The 19043-nt window shown below is 35.9% G+C and overlaps 2 protein-coding genes across 5 annotated transcripts in view; one reads left to right on the forward strand and one right to left on the reverse strand.

Moving 5' to 3' along the window:
* The window catches only part of LOC125648433 (elongation factor 1-delta), a 27538-nt gene extending 22602 nt beyond the window's left edge, over positions 1 to 4936 (reverse strand). The window contains exon 1 of one of the 3 annotated variants that reach the window (XM_048875548.2): positions 4822 to 4936. The gene's annotated coding sequence lies outside the window, so the exon portion shown is untranslated. The remainder of the gene's footprint in view (positions 1 to 4821) is intronic. The other 2 variants (XM_048875549.2, XM_048875547.2) reach the window with 2 other exon arrangements.
* The window catches only part of LOC125648419 (DDB1- and CUL4-associated factor 13-like), a 48716-nt gene continuing 34598 nt past the window's right edge, over positions 4926 to 19043 (forward strand). The window contains exons 1-6 of one of the 2 annotated variants that reach the window (XM_056139636.1): positions 5533 to 5976; positions 6353 to 6503; positions 10268 to 10467; positions 10739 to 10846; positions 14846 to 14932; positions 18495 to 18650. In XM_056139636.1, the coding sequence (XP_055995611.1) occupies positions 10411 to 10467; positions 10739 to 10846; positions 14846 to 14932; positions 18495 to 18650 (408 nt within the window). In that variant the 5' untranslated portion in view covers positions 5533 to 5976; positions 6353 to 6503; positions 10268 to 10410. Of the gene's footprint in view, positions 5332 to 5532; positions 5977 to 6352; positions 6504 to 10267; positions 10468 to 10738; positions 10847 to 14845; positions 14933 to 18494; positions 18651 to 19043 lie in introns of those variants that run through there. The other variant, XM_048875524.2, reaches the window with a different exon arrangement.

Genomic DNA, 19043 nt, shown 5'->3' on the forward strand with positions numbered 1-19043 from the left:
GACCATTCAGGAATCTTATATCTGTACTTAAATACAACTAGTGATGGAAGTTTTTGAAATCAGCTGGTCCCACTGGCAAAACCTGTTAATGTTTTTTTAAATTTAGTTGTGAAATCGACTATACATTTGAAACTGCGTATTTAAATGAATAAACACAAGCACTTTTATGATTTTAGAATGATTATCATCATCATTCATTTTGACTATCCAAGCCAAATAATTCCTTTTGCAAAGGTGAGGCCTGTCTGTCCTGTAGAGGTCAAAGTTTGTTTTAAAACAAATGAATAGACATTGCAAGTGTAAAATTAGATGATATACCTTTTTTATTTTTCCGGATCATATTAAAATCATAAGCAGATGTGGATGGAGGCTGCTACCGATACAACTTTTGTTACTTGAATTGGACTTTGTCATGTTGACAGATCTATGCATTAATGAAATTTAGGCCTAATGGAAATTGTCATGCAACCATTCCAGGTTGGGGCTCTATTGCTATTCGTACATTGTGGGCACTTTGCAGCCCTTAGAGAACAAGATGTGTTTGTGAAACACAAATGCCCCCGATAATGGCCAATTCCGAAGATGGCCAAGGTCACAAGGGCAAATATCTTGGTACCAGTAAAAAGATCTTGTCAAAAGAAATGCTCATGTACAATATGAAGGCTCTAATATTTACCATTTACCAATGTAAATTTTTTTTCTAAAGTAGGTCCAATGTCAAGGTCAAAAGGTTCAATACCAACGGAAAGATCTTGTAACAAGGAATACTCATGGGAAATATCAAAGCTCTATCTCTTACTGTTCAAAAGTTATTAGCAAGGTTAAAGTTTTCAAAAAGTAGGTCAAACTCCAAGGTCAAGGGTCAAAAATGTTATTACCCACGGAAAGGTCTTGTCACAAGGAATACTCATGTGAAATATCAAAGCTCTATCACTTACTGTTCAAAAGGTATTAGCAAAGTTAAAGTTTTCAAAGAGTAGGTCAAATTCCAAGGTCAAGGGTAAACAAGAGATGTTTGTAAAACACATATGCCCCCCATGGTGCAAAATTGAAAAGGGTTATACACACACACATCATTTAATTGAGAGTAGTATCATCAATTCAAAATATTGAGCAGATAATATCTTCCTATGTCAAGAGTGGATTGACCATGTGACCTAAAACTCAATAGGGGTCATCAACTCCTGAAGATGTACCAGTGTACCAAGTTTGATGTCTGTCAAGCAAAGGGTTCTCAAGATATTGAATGGACAGTATATTCCTATGTCCAATTTAACCCTTGACTTTTGACCATGTGACCTTAAAATAATTAGTAGTCATCTTCTCCTGAAGATGTACCAGTGTACCAAGTTTGATGTCTGTCAAGCAAAGGGTTCTCAAGATACTGAGCAGACAGTATATTCCCATGTCAAGTTTGACCCTTAACCTTTGACCATGTGACCTCAAAATCAATAGGGGTCATCTTCTCTTGAAGATGTACCAGTGTATCAAGTTTGATGTCTGTCAAGCAAAGGGTTCTCGAGATATTTAATGGACAGTATATTCCTATGTCCAGTTTGACCCTTGACCATGTGACCTCAAAATTGATGGGGGTCATCTTCTTCTGAAGATGTACTGGCATACCAAGTTTGATGTCTGTCAAGCAAAGGGTTCTCTAGACATTGAATGGTCAGTATATTCCTATGCCCAGTTTGACCCTTGACCATGTGACCTCAAAATCAATAGGGGTCATCTTCTCTTGAAGATGTACCAGTGTATCAAGTTTGATGTCTGTCAAGCAAAGGGTTCTCAAGATATTTAACGGACAGTATATTCCTATGTCCAGTTTGACCCTTGACCTTTGACCTCAAAATCAATAGGGGTCATTTTCTTCTGAAGATGTACTGGTGTGCCAAGTTTGAAAACTGTCAAGCAAAGGGTTCTCTAGACATTGAATGGTCAGTATATTCCTATGCCCAGTTTGACCCTTGACCATATGACCTCAAAATCAATAGGGGTCATCTACTCCTTAGGATGTACCAGTGTGCCAAGTTTGATGTCTTTCAAGCAAAGGGTTCTCAAGATATTGAGCGGACATTATATTCCTAGGTCCAGAGTAGATTGACCCTTTACCTTTGACCTTTTGACCTAAAAAACAATAGGGATCCTCTTCTACTCATAACTAACCCACATGTGAAATATCATTATCATCAAGTGAATGGTTCTCAAAATATTGAGCGGACAACACATGGTCTACAGACCGACCGACAGACAGGTGCAAAACAATATGCCCCCTCTTTTTCAAAGGGGGGCATAAAAATGTTGGTACCCACGGAAAGGTCTTGTCACAAGGAATACTCATGTGAAATATCAAAGCTCTATCACTTACTGTTCAAAAGTTATTAGCAAGGTTAAAGTTTCAGACAGAATGACAGAATTACAGACAGGACAAAAACAATATGCCCCCTGATCTTCGATCTCGGGGGCAAAAAAAGTCTACTTATTCAACAAAAGACAATTGAAGCCATATAGATGGCATCAAAATGGTCCACATTTACTCTTACCCCGATCACGAGTCCGTGAATATTGTGCTTTACAGTAAATATTATTTTGTTTTAAAGTTTTATTTTGTGTTTTTTTTTCTTCATTCAAGTAACTAAAATACTGACCAGTAAATAATTGTTCAGACCAGTAAATTTCATTAATTCACCCATCCATTTGACCAGTGAAAGTTTGTTTATTTCAAAAACTTTGGGGAAATCGGAAAATTTTCATAATCAATAACTGGAAATAATCAAAAGGTCATGATGTTAAATAATCGGAAAATTTCTTATTTCTTTAATATCAAACTCTTCATTCTCTATACAAAATCCAATTTGGTTTCATAACATTTATTAATACTAATACACTGCACATGTAAAACATGTGCTTACTTCGGAAGTTTCACTTGCAAAGTTTAAAACTGACAAAATAAACCATGAGGAACACAAGTGGCTGGCAATGACACTCTTGTTAGTATTCATTCATTCATTCATTGGTAATCGCTTCCATTTCTTTGATGTTGCTACATTGTTTTCATGGCAGTGAAAAATATCAAGTCATTCGTACTTATTTCGTGTCATGTTTTTTTCTTTCTTTCTTTAATCAATTATGAAACCTGTAATCCATAATCAAAATCAGAAGGCCTTAGGTGATTGACTTGCGATTGTCGGCAATAATCGGACCATTACTAGAATTATAACAAAACTTCGCCAAAAAATATGTACATCAACCTATACACCCTTTTCTTTGTTTGGATCAAATGTCAGAACAAAAACTATATGCCCCTGAATCTCTGAATTTGCTACCTTCATTTATCATCCTTAACGGAGGTCTAGATTCAGTAATTTTTCTGGGATCTGGGTGCCTTGCATCCTGGGATGCAGGATGAAGAGGATTAACTAAGGACCCCCATTCACAATCGAAAACATTTTGTGTGGATGTTGGTATGAGCACCTGACTAATAATGCAAGGGTTCCTGGTTCAATTTTCAGTCTAGCCAAAAATGTTCTCCTTTTCTGTAACATTAAGTTCTGCTGACTACCGCTGGATTGGCGAAAAGTCCTAAACACAGGAACATTACCAGACCGAATCACATTTTACCAGACCGAAAAAAAGTATCATTATTTTGATATTAAAACATGAAAGACTTTGAGCCTCCTGGTCATTGGATTTTCGTTTTAAAGGTTTACCGTGGACTGCATTACTGTTCCATTTTATGCATTACTGTTCCATTTTAATTGGAACATGTTGCCGTTTTTGTATGCTTTTTTTTTTTTTTATAAATGGAACTGGAAGTCGAAACGTAGCAGCAATTTTTTTCTCTACCCACTGGTACCGGTACCCATTCAATTGGGAAAAATAGCGTCAAAATCGAACAAATTGGGAATTTTCTACCAATGTATAGGCAAATGATTTCAGCTAAAAGAAAAGAAAAAATACAACAAAACAAGAAGTATTCATCTCTTTACAAACTTTTTTACGGTAATATTTGTTGTTGTGAAACATAAGGAATCATCGTACAAAACTCACTGCCATGATCTGTACTTTCGATTTAATACCGGAAGGGAACATTTTAGTTAACTCGTACAACGTTTCAGACTAAGAAAATTACGATTTCAGCGGTCTATTTTTCGGCAAGTGAATTGGGAATTTTTAGTCTCAAAATTGGGAAAAAATCAACAGTTTTTGGCAATGGAAATGGTACCGTTTATCGGTACCAGTTATATAAGGGGGGGGGGGGGGGAAATGCTGCGTAGTTTTCGAAACTGTTGCTGGAAAGTCACCAGACATTCGGACCGAAAATATAACGAAGTTTACCGGACCGAGAGTCAAATTACCGTACATGTCCGTCGGTCCGACGACATTTCGCTTTCACTGGGAGGGGGGGGGGGTTGTTGTCTCCAATTGAAGGGTGAAAACAGTTTAGTAATTTTGGCGATATGGACCGTATATCTCGGTCTGAATACCTATTGCTCAGTGGTTACAACACCTGATCTTGTAATGCAGGTTCGATCCCCAGTTCAGTCATGAATTTTCTGTTACAATTAGCATTCCTGCAGGCATTATTGTAATAAAAACCTCACAAACTTAATATCCAAGTGCTAAAATCTTTAACGTGCTGAAGCCTTTATCCACTTCTATTAATGAAAGCAAGTCTCAAAACATGATACCAGATCGATCCCCCTCCTCAACCTCGTTCTTACCCTGCCTGACTAAAACTTGATGTCCCATAAAACAAGAAACAGAGAGATTAAACATCACATGTGTTTAAGACAAATTAATAATGATAAGAAACCGTACTTTTGAAGGTTTTTATGAGGAACCGGTGACAATTACAACTTCAACGTGTTTCACCCCACGATTGCTCCAAGTAAAAGGAAGTGCTCATAGGTTGATGGATCAGTAATTTATTACCGGATTAAAACGGAAACTTTATTGTTTTCCTATGCGTTAGCCTATTTTTTCTTTCAATGTATCGAGTAGATAAAGATTTTAAATGTGAAAAATATATATATATAATATAAAAATATTGTATTCATAAATATTATCAAGTCATTGACATTCACGCGAAATATATTCTCTTTTAACACAGCCGGTCTTCACGTTTGAAAAACAAGGGCAGACAACTTATACTTTGCAAAATGTCAACATGGGACCATGTGGGTAACACTGCTCTCAGCTGTACACTAAACCGTTTACGTTTATTGTGAGTGAAGTTTTGTGGGGGAAATTGAGCAGTCATGAAGATCAAAGTGTTGAGTAGAAATCCGGATGATTATCTTCGAGAAACCAAAAGAGATATTCATAAAGGTACGTGTACTCGGTTGTCAGATGTTGAAGTTTTCTATAAAAACTTTTTTAAAAAGTACATATACACCTTTTTTAAAACGATGAAAAAAGCGTGTTTTGGTGGTGGATTTTATTTATATACTATTCAGGAACAAATAATACAAAACTTCCAATATCTGACAACCCAATGGTATCGGGTTCGTTCGCCCTCTCTACATGTTCGCGTCCGTCCGTTCGCCCAGAGTCCGTTCGCCATAATTCTCGTTCGCCCTTTTCCTCGTTCGCCCTATATCCCGTTCGCCATATATATATAGTATATAGTATATATTAGGCTTTTTTTTTATTTTTTAAGACATTTATTACGTATCGATTTTTTTTCCCGCAATTAACAATTTTAAGTTTCTTAAATAAATAGACTGGTATTTTAATTCTGATTGTAGTGTTTATAAAAGACATAATTAGTTTAAATGTATGTTATTTTTAATACTGTAATTTGGGGAATCAGCTCCTTTGTTTTCTTAACGATTCGCGATGTTTTGAAAGCAATATTGAAGACATTGAGACGTTAATAGGCCCATTATGGATATGAGCACCGGTTTTATCTTTGAAGAATTTTTTGATTTTCAACTACAAACCAGTCCTTTGATCTCAAGAATGATTTATAAGGTAAGATAAATCATAAATTAACAGTTACAAAAATTCATTAAAATTTTTAATTACCAAGTATTATACCTTCATACTCCAAAATACCAAATATATCATACATGTATATCAAGCAATAAAATATAAATAATGTTTATGAATGACTAAAAAAATTGGGAAAATTATTTCTAATAGCCTTTAATCTAATGTATTTTTATTCATATTCAGGAATATATCTTACAAAATTTAATATAAAACCTTCAAATGTCGTAAATTTCTGTTAGTCAGGTATTTGGTATGACAGGTCATTAGTAAGACCCGTTGCATACGTGAAAAATATTTTTTTTGGTTTATCTATAGAAAAATATGTATAGAAAAATGAAGAATTCCTATGTTTCAGACATTCAACTTAATAAGAGGGCGAACGAACCATGGGCGAACAAGTTTTAGGGCGAACGGGAATAAGGGCGAACGGCGTCATGGGCGAACGCGTTTTAGGGCGAACGAACATACATTCCAACCCAATCATGGCAATGACAGGTTTTGATATGGTAAATTAGATCATTATATAGATCTAACCAGGTCCAGTCCAAAGACTATTTCTACCTACGTAGCTACTTATAACTACTTAGGTATTTAAACCTACTCCAGGTAGCTATTTTTACCTACTTTTTCCTTTACTTGCATTCCGTGGCCAAACGCAGGAACGGCGCAATATGGTGTTTACCAAATTTCTTGATTCACTTGTAAACACTGACGATGAATCCCACAAAAATATTGGACAAAAACGATTAGTTTCCAACCTTTCAAATTTGCATCAATAACAGCATCCAGTTCCATTTTCTAGGAGCTTAGGATGAAAGCTACGTAATAAAAAGTGTAGAATGTCTTACAAATCTGTATTAATTTTTTAAAGTTTACCTTCGTGCATTTTTACATTAAAGGTTTTGGGGGCGAATTTTCAAGCATTTCCTCTGCATTCTCCACCCTCGTAAAGTATTCAAATTTACACTCCGAATTTTGCCGTGCACATGCACAACATGATACATAAAACGACTGACCTGTTTAAAAGATGCGCCTTAATTATTATTCATATTTTCAAAAACAGGTTAAAGTAGGTAGAAGTAGCTACTTTAAGTAAGTTTAAATACCTAGGTAGCTATTTAGCTATGTAGGTAGAAATAGTCTTTAGACTGGACCTGATAATGACCATATCTTCACAAGTCAAGGGTTTAACTTAGTGGGAGGTAACGAATCAATAACCCTTGACTTGTGAAGATGTAACAACAATAGAATTTCCAAAATGCTGTCGACTTTAAACAAGACTGTTGAAACCCTTGTAACATTGAATCAACTTTATATAAATTTGTCAGTAGCCTCAGCCTCGATTTAAAAACTGTTCATACGCAGAACAAACTCTTGCGTATTGAATCAGTTAAGAGACATAAACACCGTATGCAGATGATAATGGAATATTGCTACATAGATATATTAAGTTAATGATGGAAAAGCTGAAGTCTTCCTGCTTAATACTGTTGTTCTGACATCAAATGAAATTATGCAGTATTGAACAATGTACTTTAATTGGAGTTTGGGGTGATTTGATGTGTAGCACAACACTCAAATTTCCAATGTTGACTCATTTTGAGATTTGTGCACCAGCTATTATTCATTATCTAGACACTAGACACTTATAGGGGTATCTAGACACTTATAGGGGTAATATGGAAATATATGGGGTCCTTGAAAAAAATCATATTGGGCGAGGTGTAAGCCGAGGACCCCATATATTTCCATATTACCCCTCTAAGTGTCTACATAACAAATTTATCCTGTCAATTATTTTACATATACATTAATTAAAGGCATATTGTTCATTCTTGATGCTTTTCTAATGTACATGTACAACAAAAATAAATGACTCAGACTGCAATGTATGTATTCTTGAGTTACTTTATATCAAACAAAGTGGCTGCAACATTTAGACCATCAACAACGAGATAAAAACAAGTTTTTCAACAAACTGTAAATTCAAGAATTCATTCATTTGTGTTCGCGTACCTATTTAAACAATAAAATGCTTTCTTTGTTGTTTCATCGGGTGATGAAGGTAGCTAGCATTGCAGAAAAAATTCATAACGCAGGTTATGTAATTTTTTTATGCAATGATTCACCCAATGAAACAACAAAGAGAGACATTTTATTGTTGATATTTATGCCCCCCTTCAAAGAAGAGGGGCATATTGGTTTGCACCTGTCGGTCGGTCGGTCGGTTGGTCGGTCGGTTGGTAGACCACATGTTGTCCGCTTAATATTCACTTGATCGTAATGATATATCATATGTGGGTTGGTTATGAAAAGAAGAGGACCCCTATTGTTTTTCAGGTCAAAAGGTTAAAGGTCAAGGGTCAATCTACTCTGGAGATAGGAATATACTGTCCACTCAATATCTTGAGAACCCTTTGCTTGACAGACATCAAACTTGGTACACTAGTACATCTTAAGGAGTAGATGACCCCTACTTATTTTGAGGTCACCTGGTCAAAGGTCAAGAGTCAAACTGGACATAAGAATATATTGACCACTCAATGTCTTGAGAATCCTTTGCTTCACAAACATCAAACTTGGTACACTGGTATATCTTTAAAAGAAAATTACCCCTATTGATTTTGAGGTCACATGGTCAAAGGTCAAGGGTCAAATTGGACATAGGAATATACTGTCCGCTCAATATCTTGAGAACCCTATGCTTGACAGACATCAAACTTGGTACACTGGTACATCATCAGGAGAAGATGACACCTATTGATTTTGAGGTCACATAGTCAAAGGTCAAGGGTGAAACTAGACATAGAAATATACTGTCTGTTCAATATCTTGAGAACCCTTTGCTTGACAGACATCAAACTTGGTACACTGGTACATCATCAGAAGATGACATCTATTGATTTTGAGGTCATGTAGTCAAAGGTCAAGGGTCGAACTGGACATAGGAATATACTGTCCGCTCAATATCTTGAGAACCCTTAGCTTGACAGACATCAAACTTGGTACACTGGTTCTGGAGAAGATGACCTCTATTGATTTTCAGATCACATGGTCAAAGGTCAAGGGTCAAACTGGACATTGGAATATACTGTCTGCTAAATATCTTGAGAACCCTTTGCTTGACAGACATCAAACTTGGTACACTGGTACATCTTCAGGAGAAGACGATCCCTATTGATTTTCAAATCACATGGTCAAGGATCAAACTGGACATTGGAATATACTGTCCGCTCAATATCTTGAGAACCCTTTGCTTGACAGACATTAAACTTGGTACACTAGTACATCATCAGGAGAAGATGACCCCTATTGATTTTGAGGTCACATGGTCAAAGGCCAAGGGTCAAACTGGACATAGGAATATACTGTACATTCAATATCTTTAGAACCCTTTGCTTGACAGACATCAAACTTGGTACATTGGTACATCTTCAGGAGTTGATGACCCCTATTGATTTTTAGGTCACATGGTCAATCCACTCTTGACATAGGAAGATATTGTCTGCTCAATATTTTGAATTGATGATACTACTCTCAGTTAAATGATGTGTGTGTATAACCCTTTTTAATTTTGCACCATGGGGGGCATATGTGTTTTACAAACATCTCTTGTTATATTTTTATGTATTGTTTTAAAATATAAACTAGATTCAAGTACATTACTAAAATATATGGTTGACCCATTCATTACGCTAAACAGAACAGCCAATGCACCTTTTGACCTTGATGACGTTCCATATTTGGTAATGATTACACAGACAGGTGGTACCAAAAAACCGGATTTAACTAGTTTGTATCAAACATGCATTCATTGTCCCAGATGAAAGCAATGTCTATTTCAATAGAAATATAAGAGAAAAGATTCAGTGAATGTAAGTATGACGTAATGATATGCGCTGACTGCAGTGACAGGGTGTACATTCTTATGACGTCATACTAGACATGTGGTCAGTAAACCACATGGAAGGGGAATATTGACAATATTAGGTTAGTAAGAGGCTTGATATTTAAGCCAATGAAATTCCAAGATTTTTATCAGAGGCAGGATAATAAATATTATGTCAGTAGTGTATTACATGATATATTACTAATAGATGGATTTCTTTATATACATGATATATTAGATGGATTTCTTTATATACATGATATATTAGATGGACTTCTTTATATTATTTTTGCTAGACTTTCTAAATGTTTCTGATGAGATTAGCAAATGTAACATAAACCTTTGGTAAAAATTGGATAATTCAAATGTATTTAATTTCAGTCCAAAGAAACTATGATCCTAATTTGCACCCTTTTGAGGCCCCAAGAGAATATGTCAGGGCTTTGAATGCCACAAAGTTGGAGCGAGTATTTGCCAAGCCATTTATTGGGGCGTTGGATGGGCATAGGGATGGTGTGAATTGTATGTGCAAACATCCAACATCACTGAGTTTTCTGCTCTCTGGGGCTTGTGATGGAGAGGTAACATTCAGCTTTCGTTATTTTTTGGATATTAACAACATTTTGATACATGTATTAAATCAAATATAGATGTTTTGCATTCTCATAAAAAAGCAATCCATAGAGTCAAACTTGAATTAATACAGTTGAAGTTTTGCATTAAGACATGCACTGATTGCAGTTATGACGGAATGTAGTTACATATTTGGGTAGACATTGCTGTAGTCTAGAATGAGTTGCATTTCTTGAACATGTTGAAAATACAATACGAAAATGATGAATTATTTTGAAGGTACGAGTGTGGAATTTGGCGAAGAGAAGTTGTGTCACAACACTTCAGGCACATGAAGGCATAGTTCAAGGAATGTGCTTTCATCCAAATGGAAGAAGTTTTCTTACAGTAAGTATATGTTTGCCCAACTCTCTGTTTTGTATTGCTTATAGGAGTTATGAGATTGATCACTGCTTGTTATCTTCACCTTTATAGGAGTTATGAGATTGATCGCTGTTCGTTGTCTTAGTGGGTTATGATCAATAACAATTACTTGCATGTTTTGGCTTCTGGGTCAGGGTTCAAGCCCTATGGTGGGGCCAATGTGGTCATATAGTGAAAATGTATAAATAGAAAATCTTCTGCCATATGTATATGAAAAACACTAAATACATGATTATGATGTTCATGTAGCTCTTTACAAAATTGTGAAATTTATGGCTCCTGAATCCGGGGTTCAGGCCTTTAGGCAGGGCTAATATGACCACATTATAAAAATGTATGAAAATTTATTTTTATGCCCCCGAGATTGAAGATCGGGGGGCAAATTGTTTTTGTCCTATCTGTCATTCTGTAATTCTGTCATTCTGTCATCCTGTCTGAAACTTTAACCTGGCTAATAACTTTTGAACAGTAAGTGCTAGAGCTTTGATATTTCACATGAGTATTCCTTGTGACAAGACATTTTCGTGGGTACCAACATGTTTGACCCTGTGACCTTGACCTTTAAGTTTGACCTACTTTTTGAAACTTGAACCTTGCTAATAACTTTTGAACAGTAAGTGATAGAGCTTTGATATTTCACATGAGTATTCACAGGACCTTTCTGTGGGTACTAAACCTTTTGACCTTTACATTTGACATACATTTAAAGGGACTGATGCACGATTTTCCTGCACATTTTGTTTTTCACGTTAAATGATCAATATACAGTCTAATATGTTTAGAAGGTTTCACACAAAAAATATGGTTATTCATCATGACAGAAGCTCAATGTAGAGAGTTTATTATTTGTTTTGAAAACAAACATTGAGGTGTGTTATTGTTTACAGGGTTTTCAAAATAAATGGATATTGATCCAAGTTTATCATATTTATCACATCTCAAGTATACTTTAGGTAAAATGCGTCATTTAAAAGTTAAAATTTGTGATTGTACAAAGTGAAGATGATGCTTTAAATTACAAAATTAATGTTTCACTTGTTTGTTTACATAAAAAGGCTCGAGTCTTTATTTACATAACAGAGAATCAAAGCTAAGATATTGCTCTTATCCTTGCACTCAGACGGCCTAAATATTGGCTATCAACATTAAATGAACTATATTTTTATGCCCCCCTTTGAAAAAGAGGGGGCATATTGTTTTGCAACTGTCGGTCGGTCTGTCGGTTGGTCGGTCGGTCGGTCTGTAGACCATGTGTTGTCCGCTCAATATCTTGAGAACCATTCACTTGATGATAATGATATTTCATTTGTGGGTTGGTTATGAGTAGAAGAGGACCCCTAGTGTTTTTTAGGTCCAAAGGTCAAGGGTCAATCTACTCTGGACATAGGAATATAATGTCCGCTCAATATCTTGAGAACCCTTTGCTTGAAAAACATCAAACTTAGCACACTGGTACATCCTATGGAGTAGATGACCCCTATCGATTTTGAGGTCATATGGTCAAAGGTCAAGGGTCAAACTGGGCATAGGAATATACTGACAATTCAATGTCTAGAGAACCATTTGCTTGACAGACATCAAACTTGGCACACCAGTACATCTTCAGAAGAAAATGACCCCTATTGATTTTGAGGTCACATGGTCAAAGGTCAAGGGTCAAACTGGACATAGGAATATACTGTCCGTTCAATATCTTGAGAACCCTTTGCTTGACAGACATCAAACTTGGTACACTGGTACAACTTCAGGAGAAGATGACTCCTATTGATTTTGAGGTCACATGATCAAAGGTCAAGGGTCGAACTGGACATTGGAATATACTGTCTGCTCAATATCTTGAGAACCCTTTGCTTGACAGACATCAAACTTAGTACAGTGGTGTATATTCAGGAGGAGATGACTCCTATTGATTTTGAGGTCACATGGTCAGAGGTCAAACTGAACATAGTAATATACTGTCCACTCAATATCTTTGATAACCCTTTTGCTTGACAGACATCAAACTTAGTACACTGGTACATCTTCAGGAGAAGATGACCCATATTGATTTTGAGGTCAAAAGTCAATTGTTGAACTGGACATAGTAATATGCTGTCTCCTATATTTTAAGAATTATTTGCTTGATTGACACCAAACTTGGTACACTGGTACAGCATAAGGAGTAGATGACCCCTATTGATTTTTAGGTCACATGGTCAATTCACTCTTGACATAGGAAGATATTGCCTGCTCAATATTTTGAATTGATGATACTACTATTAATTAAATGATGTGTATGTATAACCCTTTTCAATTTTGCACCATGGGGGGCATACGTGTTTTACAAACATCTCTTGTTAATTTTTAACATGAAAATTGAAAACATTTCTTTCGAAAAACGTGAACCAGTCCCTTTAAATAATTTGACATTGGTCATAACTTCTAAATGGTAAATATTAGAGCCTTCATATTGCACATGAGTATTTCTTATGACAAGATCTTTCTACTGGTACAAAGATATTTGTCCTTGTGACCTTGACCATCTTTGGAATTGACCATTATCGGGGGCATTTGTGTTTCACAAACACATTTTGTTTCCTCTCTACTTTCACATAAAGTTAGATAAATTAAATGCATGGTTATGATGTCTCTGTAATGCCCTCTTCTTAAATTGTGAAATTCATTGGTCAGGGTTTTTTTTTGGAGGGGGTGTCAAAATGATTTATATGTTTCAAACTTCCATTTTTCTTTCTTCTGTAAATGAATAGGAATTGTGTGCATTTTTTGAAAGATCATAAACATGTGCACAAAGGACTCCATATTGGGACTTAAATGCAAATATGAGACTCCCTGTATGGGCTATGATACTCAGGTGACCGTTAAGGCCCGTGGACCTCTGGTTAAGTACAAAGCCAATTGTTACCATTTTTGGTGTGAAGCTTCTTTAGGAGAAGAGGAATGTAAATTGGAAAATTATTACATGTAGGGGGAGCCAAAAAAACCACATAAGAAAAACCCTCTCTATTCCCACACATATGGGGAAAAAAAACCAAAATGCATGGTTATGATGTCCATGAAGCCCTTTACCAAAATTGTGAAATTCTTGGGCCCTTGGTCAGGGGTTCAGTCTCTAGGATGGGGCCAATATTGCTCTCTAGTGAAAATGTATTAAATCTTAGAAAAATCTTCTTTATAACAGACATGTGTGAGAAAAACTAAATGCATGGTTATGGTGTCCATGAAGCTCTCTACTTAAATTGTGAAATTCATGACCTCTGGGTAAGGAATTCATGCCCTTGGGTGGGACCAATATGGTCAAATAGTGAAATGTCTTAAATCTTATTTCATCTTCTCTCCTCCCACATGAGAAAAACTAAATGCATAAGTATGATATCCATGAGGCCCTCCACCTAAGCTGTGAAAATTATGGCACCTCGTGACCTGGGTTAAAGGTTTAGGCCCTAGGATGGGGCCAATATGACCATATACAATTAAAATGCATGAAATCTTAGAAAAAATCCTTTTCTTTACTTCCACAGTAGTGTAAGATAAACTGAATACATGGTCATGGTGTCTATGAAGCCCTAATCTGTATGTACTTAAATTGTGAAATGCATTGCCCCTGACCAGGTTAGAGTTTTTAAGGCCTTAGGGTGAGGCCAATATGGCTATATTGTGAAAATGTATTAAATCTTACAAATTATTTTTCTCTACTTCTGTAGAAGTAATCTCCTTTAATGTTATGTATTGTGACAATTATTTTTGTGCATAATGATTATGACAATATCCATGGTTATTTCAATTGAGACTTTGAGTGAAAGGGGAGGGGGGGGGGAGGGGGGGGGGGGGGAGCTAATTTACTGTGCATTATGGGTTTGTTTCAATGGATAATCTCTTTACCATTGAAAATATTTTTCATCATATAAACCTCCTATTCAGTGATATTTTTATGTTAATTTGAAGAATTTTATGTCTTTCTTTCAGTGTGGTTTAGATAAAGTAATCAAGCAGTGGGGGATCTCAGAAGAGTGCTCAATCAATGAAGAACCTATCAACACAATTCTTGGAAAGGTAAAAACCAAACAACAAATCATAATAGAAAATATAATAAATTCATGGTTTTATCATAGCTGAGACATTATTTGTCGAAATGCGCATCTGGTGCATCAAAATTGGTACTGTATAAGTTTTACATTATGACCCCTGGGTCGAGGCCTCTGCTGGTGGACTGTTAGTCCCCGAGGGTCTCTACAGCCCAGTAGCTAGGTACTTCGTTACTAGCTTGAAAATACGGATGTATATTTAATTGCTGTTATAAAATTTAGAAATTCATTTCAAAATTAAGGATTATCTCCCTCATGCATAGCTCTTATCCTTGGACAAATTTGGCTCCACTTTTTTGGCACGCTGGTTTTGGCTATATTTAGCTCTAAAACTTCATAGTTATTTCGGATTTCAAACATTTCGGTTGAGCATCACTGAAGAGACATTATTTGTCGAAATGCGCATCTGGTGCATCAAAAGTGGTACCATATAAGTTTTACACTATTTATGTAGCTCATTTATTAGCCGACTTTTAAATTGGCGAAGGATGGGTGTCCAGGGGGGTGGGCGGTCGGCGTCCACAATTAGCTTGTCTGTTCTCTAACTTTCATACTTTTTGGTGCATCTTTTGAGACTTACATAACATGATCACATCCAAAAGAGGAAGGTTCCTATTTATTTGAGGTCAAAAGATCAAGGTCACTTTGTCACTAAATGCCATAGATTTGAGCTTGTCCGGTCTCTAACTTTCATACTAATAGGGGCATCTTTGTGAAACTTGCATATCATGATCACATCCAAAAGAGGAAGGTTCCTATTTATTTTGAGGTCAAAAGGACAAAGGTCAAGGTCTCTTTGTCACTAAATGCCATAGATTTGAGTTTGTCCGGTCTCTAACTTTCATACTACTTGGTGTGTCTTTGTCAGACTTGCATATTTTGATTACATCCAAAAGAGGAAGGTTCCTATTTATTTTGAGGTCAAAAGATCAAAGATTAAGGTCTCTTTTTCACTATATACTGTAGATTTTAACTTGCCTCTAACTTTTATACATGTACTTGCTGGTGCATGTTTATTAGACTTCAAATCCTGATGACATTCAAGATTCATGTTGCTTTTGAAATCCAAAGATCAAGGTCATTATCACACTAATTACCTATTGCGGCCGAACACATTCCAAACTGCAACTCGGCCATATGCATCTTTGATGCGTGTTAGCGATTTTTATCAAATTATTCGAATAATGTCCTTTATTTTATTGATGTTGTTTTCCACTTTAAGAAGGAGATGTTAACATATTCTCAGTTATTCACTTCAAAGTTTGGCCAAAATGCATCCAAATTATAGTGTTAGTCACAATCTTTCACTGTTTCATTTGATTTTTATGCTCTTCGAAAAATATCGCCGTCATGTCTGTCCGTCCGTCCATCTAAGCTCACATCTCCTAAACCTTTTATCAGAAATTGATATAATTCCTTGAGACAAGGATTTTTGGAGCCAGGTCTTTCAAGGTCATTTTGGAAAGGTCAAGGTCACTCAGATGAAAAGTTCCTTTTTTAAACAGTTTTTATACGCCCGTCTTAAGACGGGACGTATTATGGTATGGCGTTCATGTCCGTCCGTCTGTCTGTCTGTCCGTCCGTCTGTTAGCTTTTTCGTGTCCGACCCGTAACTTAAATACTACAAGGCCTAGAATCATCAAACTTTGTCTGTAGATACATCTTGGGTAGAAGGTGTGTCGCACATTAAAACCAGGTCACTGTGACTTTTCATTAAGAAGATATGGCCATATATGGCAAAAACTTGTCCGGCTCATAACTTGAAAACTATTAGACCTAGAATCACCAAAATTGGTCAACTAATGCATCTTAGGTAGAAGGTGTGTCACATCCTACTTTAAGGTCACTGTGACATTTAATTAAGGTGATATAAAAAAAATGTTTTAATGGGTACAATCTATACTGTTAACAATATGTGACGGGCGTATCATGTGCCGTGGCGGTGCACTTTATTGATATTGCAGTTCCCATCTTCTAAACCTTTCATCAGAAATTGATCATAATTGATCACAAATATTCCTTGAGACAGGGACTTTTAAACCAAGGTCATTTTGGAAAGGTCAAGTTACTCAGAACATAACTAAAAAGTTCTTTATTTCAACAGTTTATGAAAAGGGATTGATGATATATCACACAAATAAGTAATAGGCAAATGGCTTTCAGACAAAGGCCACTCAAGGTCATTTTGTAAAAGTCAAAAACACTCAGAAGATATACCTCATTTAATGGAAAAATACTTCATTTTAACGATATTTCAACTATTATTGATCTTTTGGATGAAGGTCTCCTCAAGATCATGTTGGAAAGGCAAAGGTCACTCAGAATATGTATCTGAGATATGAAAAAAGTGCCTTATTTCAACAGTTTTTGAACTGCTATTGATTATATATCACTCAAATAAGTAATAGGGAAATGACTTTCAGACAGAGGTCACTCAAGGTCATTTTGTAAAGGTCAGCATCACTCAACATATATCTTCTATATAACAAAGAAAGATCTCAACAATATTTCAACATTTATTGATTAATGTGGGAGTCATTTGTCATATGAAGTAGTTCATTGGTTAGATGCATTTCGGGGAGCATCCATCAGTTTGACTGATATTTCTTGTTTAGTCTGGTAAATGTATGTTGTGGGCTCATTTTATTCTTTATCCTCAAATAAAAAATGGATGATGTTTTATTTTATTGGAATTCTACCAGCAAAATGTCACATCAATGGAATGGAATTGCGCCAACACTGGTGTACTCACTTATATCTGAATATGTGCAAAGATGATATTACATGTATACTTGTGTTATAACAGATCGCTACATTATCATAGTACATTTACTAGAGTGTACTTTTTTCCTTGTTTTTGATATACTTGTACACTACAGCAGAGGTTTAGTTAATAGATAATTAATTATTCAAAATTTATGCATACATTTCAAGCTGTGGAAATATTTAGTAATATATAGGTTAGAAAGTAATTTTTAGGGGCCAAATTTTGTGTATTGCAATCTTTTTACTTAGTCTAGGACATAATATTTTGTATTCTTTTCCACAAAACACCGAGAGGTAACCATTGGGTGTTCATTTCTATATGAAACAAGTTATCTTTCTTTTCGTAAATGAAGGTCTGGCATTTCGTTAGAATAGAAATGATTATGAATGAATTTGCTTGAGAGTAAAACCACCCCACTTGAGGTAATTAGATTTAAAAGTCTACATGTACCATGAAGATGTAGTATGCTACCTGGATAATTAACACCCATACCATGCACTGATCAAAAGCTGCTTCTGAAAAGGACTATGGTAAAGAGTTGTGTAGATGTTTTTGGAAATGTAATGATTCAACAATAATCAGTTAATAAAAGCAGCAATTTTTACGTCCATATTTAGAATTACAAGTATTCAAAACACTGCATTTTCATGTATAGTGTGGAGAAAGATTCTCACACAATGTAAAGTACAAGTACTGTATGTTGTTTGTAAGTTGAGTTTGGAGAATCTATTCTACAGTTACAAGTACTGCATTTTGTTTGTAGAGTGTGTTTCAATGTATGGACCACCACCAGGCAGAGAATATTTTTGCAACTTGTGGTCAACAAGTGGACATTTGGAAGGAAGACCGGTCAGAACCAGTAAGGAGCTTTAGCTGGGGAGTGGATAGTACTCACCATGTCAAATTCAACCCAATAGAGGTGAGGGCAGGTTAGGAAGTCCTCAATCTTATATAGAGGTGAGGGCAGGTTAGGAAGTCCTCAATCTTATATAGAGGTGAGAGCAGGTTAGGAAGTCCTCAATCTTATATAGAGGTGAGGCAGGTTAGGGAGTCCTCAATCTTATATAGAGGTGAGGACAGGTTAGGAAGTCCTCAATCTTATATAGAGGTAATACCAGGTTAGGGAGTCCTCATCTTATATAGAGGTGAGGGCAGATTAGGAAGTCCTCAATCTTATATAGAGGTGATAGCAGGTTAGGAAGTCCTCAATCTTATATAGAGGTTAGACAGGTTAGGGAGTCCTCAATCTTATATAGAGGTAAGGCAGATTAGGAAGTCCTCAATCTTATATAGAGGTGATAGCAGGTTAGGA

Source organism: Ostrea edulis, chromosome 6 (assembly GCF_947568905.1).
Source record: "Ostrea edulis chromosome 6, xbOstEdul1.1, whole genome shotgun sequence".
NCBI lineage: Eukaryota > Metazoa > Mollusca > Bivalvia > Ostreida > Ostreidae > Ostrea > Ostrea edulis.